At 45.2% G+C, this 12,318-nt stretch overlaps 1 protein-coding gene across 3 annotated transcripts in view; it reads left to right on the top strand.

Annotated features, from left to right (window-relative positions):
* The window catches only part of G2E3 (G2/M-phase specific E3 ubiquitin protein ligase), a 446,104-nt gene that overhangs the window by 207,685 nt on the left and 226,101 nt on the right, over positions 1-12,318 (top strand). For all 3 annotated transcript variants that reach the window (XM_086936985.1, XM_086936986.1, XM_086936987.1), the window contains exon 7: positions 5,937-6,096. In XM_086936985.1, coding sequence (XP_086793111.1) covers positions 5,937-6,096 — 160 coding nt within the window. The remainder of the gene's footprint in view (positions 1-5,936; positions 6,097-12,318) is intronic.

Genomic DNA, 12,318 nt, shown 5'->3' with positions numbered 1-12,318 from the left:
GTCCCCCCCCCCCCCGTTTTCTCACTGAATCCTTTTCTTTAGCGCCATCTTCTGTTTCTTCTGTCTCTATCTAACTCATTCTCCCGCTCCTCTATCTCGCTCTTTGCCCCTTTAATTTGTCTCCACTTTTTTGTAACACTTTATATTCTTCACCTTTTTCTCCTGCTGTCCCTCGTTATGCTTATGCCTCCGTTGCTTGCTTCCTCATTCTCTCCCATGCCATTCTCTCCTCGCCCCTGTTATGTTTCACTTTGCCCCTCTTTCTCCTACTCGTATTCTATTCGCCCCTTCTTAAATTGTCTCCCATCTCCCGACCTCTGGTTCTCTCTCACGTAAACACACCTAATATTTCCGTTTCTCTCCCTCGCTCTCGCATAACCTATCCTTGTTTTTGTTTTTTTCCAGCCTGGAGGCATAAACTCACCCTCTGTTTTATAAAGCCATAATTATCTGCTTGCGGTACTTGAAAACGGCTCGGGTTGCTCTGACATCTAGGCACATCCCAGCAGCTAAATGAGGTATTCTATGCCAGCTGAGTCAGGCATCCTTCGGAAATGCTGGGGAATAGGCTTTTATTCTCGCTTGCTTGCCGTGGCTTATCTCGAGCTTGCAAACAGCCCGCCACACGCCCCTTAACGATTCACCTTTGTTGCGCTGCGAGCGCACTTTCAAGGTAAATGCCTAAATGGTTAAAACATGCTACGTAGTCAGGAGTCCGATGTAATTTCTAATGGCCCAATGTAGGAAAAACTGTTATTACAACTTTTATTACGTCCATGACTGTTCGCGTCATTTCACTTTGAACGTAATCCTAGGGTGCTGGGTCGTGTTGAACGACTACAACAGTTTACTGAAAATATTTATGTCCCAAACGCTCTTTTATTCTCACGCGCCCTCCCCCCCTCCCCCCCCCCCCCCCCAACAGGCTCTCCCTCACTCGGAATCCCGAACCCAGGCTCTCAGATAAAACATTAGCCACTCTTCGACCATTCCCACAAATAAAGGTGTTGGGGCTGGTGGGGCTCGCCTGTCACACGGACCACTTCATCCATAAATGGGGACTGTTGCCGCAAGTCTCTGCTTCTACAACTGACTGTTTATCTCATTATACACATGTGAATGTCAGTATGTCACCTTTCTAAAATATGAACCGCCACTAGACAGCCTCTACACCCTCTGCAGGCTCTCCCTCACTCGGAATCCCGCCCCAGGCTCTCCCGCCCCCATCCGGCTTCTCCTCCCCCTAATTGAATCATGGCCGGCCACAGGCCGGCCGTACTTTCAGTTTCCCGCTCTGCATTTTCATGTAAGTTGTCTTTGCCCGAATTGAAACCGCAACACATTTTTACTGTCTGACTCGTCTTTCCTTTGTTTTTACGTTTGACCTGGACTTTCATCACACAGAGACCCTCTCCAGCAGCCTTAGTCGGCAGTAAACAGGCGATCGCTGCATTGTGTTATTCAACGTGTTTTAAACATCGTCAATTACTCTCACCTGATGTTCCAACCCGCCTACTCTGAGCTTCTGCTAAACAATACAACTCCCATAAGTCTCCTTGTTTGTCGATTAAGCCCTCCCGTTCCAATACTTTACCACTCGTATGCTAGCTGTAAAAAAAGCTTCCTTGGTGACAATAAAAAATACCCCGCCCGTCCCTTAGTTTGCCAACCAAATGTGTTGTTTGTTTTAACCACCTCGATAAATAGTTGTGTATTTATGTCCCGCACGCTCTTTTATTCAATTCGTCCAAATTATTATTTTACGGTGGGCTACCCTGGTTCGCTCTTCATCCTTCACAAGCGCTAGCAAATAATCACACAAGTTGATGATATACGTATATCAATCCCAAGATGCTCTCTCCAATATAAGATGCAAAAAGATCATCGTAAACATATGTATTCCACGTCAGCCAAATGTATTCACTTGAACATCTTTTTTTTTTATTGCGCATTTGTTGAAATATATGGAACGGAGTAATTCCAATTTTCAAGTGCTGTATAATGGCACGGTGCGGTGTGGACATGTAAATGTGGAACCCTAACTGTTCATCTCTGACTGCGTAGTGCTTGCACCGTGCACCTGGAGATTCGTGTGTTGCGACACAGATGGTAAAACATTGTCTGAAGTTTGGGAAGCATTACTTCTAAGCATCTTTAGTATGAAAGAAGCCTTTGGGTTCCTTTTGATCTCAAACATTTTACAAATTCCTTCCTATTGTCTCCAACGTGAAATATGTGTTTGTCATCGAATTGCTTTGTGGAATGGGGTGGCGGGATTTTGTGTTCAGAGCAATTGTTTGCCTTTTTACAAACGAACACTAGACTTAGGAAGGGTAGCTGGAGTCTACTCCATTCTTTCTCTCGTCCTGACAGCATCCAAACATTTGTACCCAATTGGTTATCTTAAAGTTGTGAACGGATGCAGCTCTTAACACTCAATAGTAATCACAAGGTGTGGGCACCTTCAGAGATGCTTTTTCATGATGCTGGAATGCATGTCTACTCTCAAATGGAAACAAGCACTGGCGTTGCCAATAGGTCTCGCAGTAGGAAAGTTGTAGCTATTACAATTGCAAATAACAATGCCTTTTATTTTTGTTTTCATTTTAAAAACAGAAAGGGCTTTGTCAATTACAAAACCAATAGCTCCAACTTTTCTACTGCGAGACCTATTGGCAACGCCAGTGCTTGTTTTCTTTAGGGGCACCCTGAACTTTTCTTCCTCAGATTCCGATAAGAAAACAAGAATCAAGAAGAACAACCGCTGTGCAGCTGCTAACAGGACGACACCAACTGACTTGGCCCCAACATTACCGGCCTGTCGATCCTGGAACCTGCTCCTGCTAAATCTCGGCGACTCCTGCGGACAGCAGCTTTGGAAAACCAGGAGGACTTGCCTGCCTTGACCCTCTGAAAGACTGGGACTCCCATAAGCAGAGGCTCTGCTTCAACAGCAATACCCCTGGTGCCAGCTAGTTACCGTGAATCCAGCCCACTCTGCACCCGCCGAGCCTGGCCCGTGCCAGAGTGATCCAAGACCACATGGACGTTCCCCCGGCGACTGGGACCCGAAGTCCAGTGCCCAAGACCCTCCTCGACGAACTAGACAACGCCAGCAGCCTCAGAACCAGGGACCCCTCCAACTGCGACCAGCTTGAGGGTAAGATTTCCCGACACCAAAAGACACCCCGGCACCCGGCGACTCCCTGTGCCTTCTTTTGGGGTACCTACCTCTACTCCAAGATCCCAACTTACCTCTCTAAGTGGTGGTCGCACCTGAAGAATCTGTCCCAGAGTCTGCAGGCTTTGTCCCCTTTTTACCTTCCCATTGGATAACATTAAGCGCCCGACTGCTCAAAAGCACCCTGCACCCAGCCACCCGAGTGCCGCTGGAAGTGCAACTACAATCCTACTCTACTTGCCCACTTTCCCTGAGTAAGTGACCAGGAGCTCAGCTCCCACAGCCGCGTGGCCTTCCTGCTTGCAGCCACCAACCGAAGGCCCCCAACCCTCCATTGGATTGCAGTGGGCCTACTCTCTCTCTGCAGCCGGCTGCCCCGGTGCCGCTGAGGGTGTAACTACTGTACATTTCCGACCCTGGGAGACCCCGGAGTCTATGCCCAGAACCTTAACTTCACCAGTCGAGTACTCGCCTGGAAACCGATAACTCACTTTCCTTCCACTCGGACAAGACGGAAGTCCTCATCCTGGGATCCTCACCCGCCGCTTGGGACGACTCCTGGTGGCCCACCGCCCTAGGCAGCGCACCCAAACCGACAGACCACGCACGCAACCTGGGCTTCATCCTGGACTCCTCCCTCTCCATGACCAGACAAGTCAACGCCGTCTCCTCGTCGTGCTTCAACATCCTGCGCATGCTACGTAAGATCTTCCGGTGGATCCCCACCGAGACCAGGAAGACGGTCACCCAGGCCCTCGTCACCAGCCGTCTGGACTACGGCATCTCCCTCTACGCCGGAACCACCGCCAAACTCCAGAAGAGACTCCAGCGGATCCAGAACGCCTCAGCACGACTCATCCTGGACATCCCCCGTCGCGGCCACATCCCAGGACACCTGAGACCTGCACTGGCTCCCGGTCAACAAGAGAATCACCTTCCGTCTCCTCACCCACGCACACAAAGCCCTACACAACCAAGGCCCAGGATACCTGAACAGCCGCCTCAACTTCTATGCTCCCATACGCCAGCTTCGATCGACCAGCCACGCCCTTGCCGCCGTCCCCCGCATCCGAAGAGCCACCACAGGGGGACGGTCCTTCTCCTACCTCGCCGCCAAGACATGGAACTCCCTCCCCACCCACCTACGCCTGACCCAGGACCACCTCGCCTTCAGGAAGCAACTCAAGACCTGGATGTTTGAGCAGTAGCAGACCCCCCCCTCCCCTAGCGCCTTGAGACCCTCGGGGTGAGTAGTGCGCTATATAAATGCGATGATTGATTGATTCCATAGGATAACATTGACTTGGGTTGACTCCAACTTCTCTGTGTGAAGTTTTGAAACTTTAAAATATTCATCTAAAATCTGCAGAGTAACGAATTTCTAATTTCTCACCTGGAATCAGGAGGTAATCCAGTACTGTACTTTTCAGCTCAGTACTAAACCACAAAAGTAATCATAACCGTGTTTACTAGTAACCTGAATTTTCTCCATAGGAAACCATTGACTGCTTTTCTGTGAAATTTCTTCTAAGTGTCTATTTTTGCAAACCTCAAATATTCCTTAAAAATCGTACCAACTACTAAACCCTAATTACTTACCTGTCTTAAGTGGAGATCCCAGTGCTGGACCTAGGAGCCCAGTACTGGATTACAAAAGTAACAACGTACTTTACCTGTGACCTGAATTTCCTTTCATAGGATAACAATGCTGGATTTTTCTCTGAAAAGTTTCTAAGTGTAAACTTTTAAAATAGTTATATTCTTTAAAAATACCTGCAATAACCAAAACTTTTTTACTAGACTGTTTTCAGCTTAGGTTCCGGGACTGAATCTAGGATCCAGTCCTGGAGTTCCAAAAGAAATCTATAAATTAATCAACTGCATTTATGTAGAAAAACCAATTGAGCTCAATGTTAAATTGTGTTTAGAATTGTGTTGCCAATTGCAACCACTGTAGCTCTTGTACGTCAAGTCTATTGCCTTTCTGCAAAGTAATTACCTAAAGTCACTCCTATTGAGAAGTATATTTTGATATCTGTTGGTTATACAATAAAACTATATCTTTTGATATAAAAACTTTTGGCCTATTTGTTCTCATTGTTCCTGTTTTTCTGCGAAAGTTGTTGGTGCTTCATTTTGTGTCGCTTCAGGCTTCTTTTTTTTTCCAAATAAATGTATATTCAATTAATAATGTTTCTATAAATTTGGTTAGTTTCTTTACTGTTAATAAAGCATTAAACTTACCTTTCTGATTTCATTTAGTTCACCTGACTCCAAATAGTTTCTTATTTATTTTTATGGTATTTGCCCTACTCTAAATTGGCTGGCAGTTTGTGTTCCGCCTTGCATCTCCGTGGATTTTCGAATGCTGATTGGGCAAACTCCTCGCAGACCACACATGGGTTCGAATCACATCCTCTTCGCCCGTTTATGAAATCAAAGGGTCTGCAAAAAAGTGAATCATGTAGAAGAGTTGGCAGCATACATCTGATCTGTTTATGATCATTGACACGGACTGATCCACCATTGGACCCAGAGTTAACTTTGAGAGCCCTCATTCACATTGAGCATACATCCCCAAACATTCCATCCATAGGGTGCTTCTGCTAACACATGTTTGTCAGCATCCTTCCTGTTTGGGGTGGGTAATGAAGGGATTGTTGGCCAATTTTACTTTGCATCCCGAGATGCCCTAACTTGTGTTTGCAGTTGACCAAGGCTGTTGTTTGAGGATTTTATCTTGTGCCTTTTCTAGATCATTCTGCCGTAAGCATCGCCCATTTCAGAAGTGCGTACAAGGCACAGGCTCCTCCACCTGCACCATATGCCTGGAAATTGTGCAGCATCGCCCGTCATACAACATCCTGCACAGCCCGTGCTGCAAGACTGCCTGGTTCCACCGAGACTGCTTACAGGTGAGAGGTGCTCATCAGACTTGGCTGCAATGCGAGTAGATCAAATAAAGTTACTGCATCCTGCCTGCTTCCAGTTCCCAAAGTACTTTGCTAAGTGAATATGCACAAATGTCATTCGTCTTATGGGAATGTGCTTCTGTCCCTCCATTGTTTGACACTTTGTTTATCTGCCTGTATTACAGGTGGTGGTGCTGGGTGACCGTCTTTATTTCTTTGTACCCTTCCCCATCATTGCTTTTCCTTTTGTGTATAAATGTTCATTTCTATTTCATGGTTCATTGCCTCTGACATTTAGTCCGCAATGTAGGTGTTGGAAAGTGGATTATTGGTAGGGGCAAATGTGGGTCTGCCACTGGCAAGAAGGCCTCTAACACAGTATAGGGTTCAGAATAGGTCTTAGAAAATTACTCCTATGCTCATCCCTTGGTAACGTGGCTGTGAGCAGGCAGGCTTAACTTCAAAGTCAGGTATGCAAAGTGTTTAAAAACACCACTTCAGTAAATAATTAAGACAAAACGCAAAATAAAAATCCAACACCAATTTATAAAAATAGGTGATATTTTATCTTTTAAATGACAACAAAACGAAAATATATTCACTATAGGGAACCAGAAATATGAATTTTTAAAGATTAGTCACTTTCCAGTGCTTAGAAACCAACAGTGCCCCTTTTAGTCATTTTGTTTTCGGACGGGACACACCTTTAGAAATTGTTCTGGAGAATTTCTCACAACTGGGTTGTGCAGCCTTCTCCAGCAGGCTGGGTCTAGTTAGAACTCCTTTCTGAAGTTCTGCTTGCGGGTCCCAAAGTATCCAACACGCAATCCAAGGTTCTGGAATGTCCAAGAGGGTCCTTCAAAGTGTGAAACTTCAATTCCGAAATCCACTTGAACAAAACCCTTACAAATCCACTGGTACTCCAGGCTGGGAATTCTTTGTGGGGATGTCCAGGTGAGCTCTGTTTACCTGTAGCTTGCTGGGAGTCCACTCTTTAGTTCTTTTACAGCAAGGAAGTCCACAGGGCTGTAGTTTCAGATGGGGCAGTCTTCAGAGGGCAGGCCTTAGAAATTGCACTTCCAAGTTCTCAGCATGGCAACGTCTTGCTTTCTTAAATTTCAAGCAGCAGATCTGGAGGGCTCTGCCTCTCTCAAATACGTATTCCAAGTTCTCTGGGTCAAGCAGGAGGTCACTCTTGACCAATGGGAGCAGGGTAACTCCTCCAAGATATGACCATATCCTGTAGAGTGTGGCATGATTTTGTCCCAGAGTACATCAAATCTTCCAAATCCATAATGGCTGATTTTGCAGCAAGGAGGTAAGAGCTGGCTAAACACCCGTAGGATGGCTAATTAACGTACTCTCCCCCCTGCATCTGCTCATACCTTCATTAATCTGATCATCTGCCTAAGGTGTCAGGTTCAGAGCTGTAAATGACACTGGTCTCTGCTCTCCTCTTTGAAGAACATAGTTTACGACTCCTCCCCCTGGCCTGGCATTCCTATGGAACAACACACTGCCCTGCCAGCAGAGCTGGTTTACCCCAGGGACTCTTTATCACCTCTTCAAGGCAGCCTGGCTAATCCACTTAACTGTGACCAATCCGGGCAGACCACTGGAAGGCTGAATTTGGTCTTACAAACAAGAACGTATTAACTTCTTGTATGTACACTTTAGGAGAAATTTAACAATATATTTTTAGATTTATTAATACCATTCTGGGTAGTCTTTGAATTGTATTTCTAGCCCTCTCCTATTAAGAGTTATTAATCAATAACTTCCTACCATGTTAACCTATGTAACAGGGGATTTGCAATGGGAAAAATGACTTGGGCCATTTTTCCAGCACCAGGACTTACAAAAACATATTTTATAAGTACTTGTCTTGTATCTACAGGAACCCCACCCCATGTGCAACTAGGGGAGACTTTAGGGGTTCTCAGTCTGTAGAAATATTGCAGATTCTCCCTCCACAGTGCTCCTAGCATCAAAGTCTAATTTGAACAGCACTTTACCACAATGTGGGGAGTGGAATGTGAAATTTCACTTTACCCAGGCATGTAGAAACACATTTTATTAGGGTGTACCGTATACATATCTGACCCCCACCCCTGGGACACCTATGGAAGACCCTGGGGGTGTCTAATATGCCATAACAGTGTAGGTTATCCCATTTTAAGTGCCCCAAACCTCAAAGTAGAGTTTGGGCACAAGTTACTTTTCAAAAGCAGTACTGGCACCCAGGGCTGCTTTTAAACGAACCTCAGGCTTCAGTAATGCACACATGCAAGTGCAAAAAGAGCTGCTGGCCTCTAAACTGACATGCACTAGGGTACTAGGGACTTCTAGGTAGTTTCAATCCCCCTGCCCTATTATATACTAGGGGCCTATAGGGCAGGTCATGCCAATCACAGGGATAATTATTCAACCACTGCTTAAATGGTGCCGATATTTTCCCACCCCTCTCTTCCTGCCACTTCTCAAAAATACAGCTGATTCTAAAATTATAGGTAGCTAAGATCCTTGCTCTCCAATTCGGGAAGGTGGGGGGTACCGGGTTAATCCATTCAGAGGTTATACATAACCGTAGTAATGCCATTGCAATAGTAAGAATAGCAGCTTCCCAAACTGACCTGACACTTTGTGTCTCAGAACCCGTTATTACCAGCTCTGCTGTAATTTCAACCGAAATTTTTAATGAATTATTGATGAAGAATTGTACATCACGAATAAATTCATCTAATTTGGCGCATGAAAAAAACATATGTACATCAGTAGCTGCTGGCAAAGCACACCTCTGGCAACCCTTGGCCCCTCCCCCTCCCCATTTAGATATTTTATTGGGGGTGTAATACAATTAGAGTAAGGCCATATAGCTTTGGGAACGAAGGCTCCCTGAAATTAAACCTGAATTTGCAAGTTCCAAAGCCCGACCAATATCTGTACCAACTATTCCTAATTTAAGATCTATTTTCGTGCACTGGGAGGAAAGATCTGGGAGATCCGCCACAAGACTTTGATAGAGGGCCCCTATACGCGCTTTCCTCCGAATTAGATCCATAAGTACATTTTTCGTGAGTGCAGTCGGAGAAGTATGCAGAAGGCTTGATATGTAACTACGCAACTGTAAGTATTTAAAAAACTCATGCATGCCCAAACCAAACTTTTCTTTCAAGAGGGTAAATGAAGCCATATTACCCTCATAAGCCAAATCCCCCAAGGTAAATATGCCATACGATCCCCACCTTATTGTGACTGCGTCCTGGAAAATAGAGGGCAGCAACCTAGCAGCAGCCAGAGGTGTGGAAAGGTTAATATTGGGGATTAACCACCTCCGTCGCACCTTCCTCCAAATTGAGTACATTGCTTTGACCACCTTGAACTTGGTATTTTTATAGTAACTGGGCGCAAGGATTAAAGAGAATCCCCTTAGTCCTTCTATATTTGAGATTGGGTTAGGGGAGGAGGCTAAGTGACGGCGTGAGTGAAGATCGCTGACCAAAAATTGGCTGACCCAGATGTTGTAAAAACGCAGCCCAATAGTACAGCAAGAGACTGGGGACTGCCCACCCTACCCTTTACAGTGGTAAACTCCTCCATTTAGCAGCCCTTCTGGGCTGACGATAACTCCACAAAAATCTATTACAGCATCTTTCTGCACTGTTAAGACTAGTCTGGGTAAATTCCAGCAGGATAGTGCTAAAGATGTATAGAAATTTTGTTAGGATGAGCATTTTAAGTTCGTTCCTCCTGCCAAAAAGCGAAAGGTGTAAATTGTCTAACCTGCGCAGAGTGGAGTTAACAGTACTTATTATAGGTGAAATGTTCATTTCCGGTATCTGCTCTACCGCCGCCGTAATTTTGACGCCCAGGTAAGTTGGGGATTGTACAATTGGTGCATCAGAAAAACCCATAGTAGAAGACTGGATTACCTGCGTTTTCTGGACATTAAGATTGTACCCTGAGATACGTCCAAAATAATCCGCCTGTTCCTTAATGTCTGGAAAGGTCGATAGGACATTACTAGTAAGAACAATAAGGTCATCGGCATACGCCAATACTTTAAATTCAACTAGATTTACCTTAACAGGAGGAATATTAAGTGAGTTCCAGTTTATTGATAAATAAATCGATATAAAGTGCAAATAAAAGAGGCTAACAAGGACACCCCTGGCGGGTGCCCCTGCTAATATCAAACGGTCTTGATTGTGAGCCAGATAAAGACAGGGTTGCACGAGGAGCAATATACAATGACTGCAATGCTAAAATAAAGCTATGACAAAACCCCTTCCAAGAAGAACCCTCCAAAGAAAGCCCCACGCAACCCTGTCAAGCGCCTTTTCGGCTTCTAACAGGATTGCGCCGAGGGGAGTATGCGTAGCCTGAGCGCAGTCCAGAAGGGCTATAACCCGACGCACATGGTCCGCTGTGTCTCTTCCCGGAATAAATCCGTGTTGCAGGATGGAGACTATGGGGGTAATTACTTTCGCCAATCTTGCCACTAGTATTTTCGAAAAAAGCTTAATATCAGCATTTATGAGCGAGATTGGGCGGAAAGAGGCAGTGTCCAGCTCCGGTTTGTCCTTTTTTTTCAGCAAGATAATTGTAGTAAACCGCCAAAAATCTGGAATCCTACCCTGCTGTGCATCCCTCAGAGTTGTTAAGAGATCATCCTTTATCTCCACCCTGAATATATTATAGAATTCCAGTGGGATAAGGTCTGGGCCAGCTGCCTTACCACTAGCTAACAAATTTAAAGCTGCCTCTACCTCCTTCCACTCAATAGGTGCTGCAAGAATCTCATTTTGCTGTACCGATATTCTTGAGGTGCTGAGTTCCTCAATAAAAGGACCAAACTCTGATTCTATCGTGCCTGCCCTGATTTCCTCAGTATACAAAGTATGGTAAAATGTTGTGAAAAACTGACAACACACCCTCCGGGGTATCTTGAATAGTTCAGTGTTCGTCCTGGATCTTATCTATGCCATTAGCCAGGCCTCGCTGATGGAGCCGCTTGGCCAGGACCCTGCCAGATCTCTCACCATGCTCAAACATCCTAGATCGAAACTGTAAGTATTTGGCTGCAAGGTCCTGGCCAAGAAACTCGAGCAGGGAGGCTTTAATGCATGCAACCTGTAACTGCAAATGGGATATGTCGAGTCCCCCGGTAATCGCCGCTGTAAGCTGGACCTCTGCATGACTCAGTCCATGTGTAGCTTGATTGTTTCCCTAATTTGCTTCTGGCGAAAGAGTGAAAAGCTTTTGGTCTCGCCCCGAACTGCAGCCTTCAACGAATCCCAGACTATATTCCTTGGGGCAGAACCTCTATTAATATTCAAGAATTCAATAAGCCAAAATCTCATATGAGCAAAATATGATGGTTCCACCAACAGCTTCCTTTCAAACGTCCAGGATCTGGGAACACTAGTAGATCCTGTGAAAGAGCAGTTGATAGTAAGTTATGATCCGAGAATACTTTGGGAGACATAGAAATTGTAGTGGTTTCTGCCAATTGACTTGAAACTAAAAAGTAGTCGAGCCGGACCATTTTTTTTATGGGGAGCTGAGAAATATGTAGAACCATCGAAGTTCTTGCAATGGTGAAACCAAAGGTCAATCATACGATGTTCTTGAACTAACCCTTGCAAAGCCCTGTATACTCTGGGTTTTAATCCTGCATAACTCTGCCTCCCTACAACATTGAAACTTGCAGGTAAATTAATATTTAAATCCCCACATAAACATATAGGCCGAGGCCACATAGCCAATTCAACATTAAGATACTCTAATACCGCAGGGTCATCCAAGTTGGAGCTATACACTGTGCAAATCGTCAGAGGTAAACCATTAACCAACAGCTGAGCTATTGCCCATCTCCCCCGGGATCCTGACTAGATCTTACGCTAGAGCCCAGTCCCCGTTTCATTAAAATTGCAACACCTCGTATCATGGAGGACTGCTGTGAGCATGCGATTAGTTCAAACCCTGGGATTTTAAGGCATTCCCTCCTATTCAAGGGGACATGAGTCTCCTGCAGACACAACACTTCTAAATGCAATGCCTGAATTACCCTTGCAAAAAGAGCGCGCTTTTTCCCATTGTTTAGACCATATACGTTCCATGATGCTATGCTTATCCTAACTGACGCCATTAAAAATTTTCTTTTTTACCAGAAACATCAAGTTTACAATTCTTCTTTGGTGTAATACAACATTGCCATGTCTG

This window comes from Lissotriton vulgaris, chromosome 9 (assembly GCF_964263255.1).
Source record: "Lissotriton vulgaris chromosome 9, aLisVul1.2, whole genome shotgun sequence".
Lineage (NCBI taxonomy): Eukaryota > Metazoa > Chordata > Amphibia > Caudata > Salamandridae > Lissotriton > Lissotriton vulgaris.
This window is presented reverse-complemented; position numbering and strand designations above follow the sequence as displayed.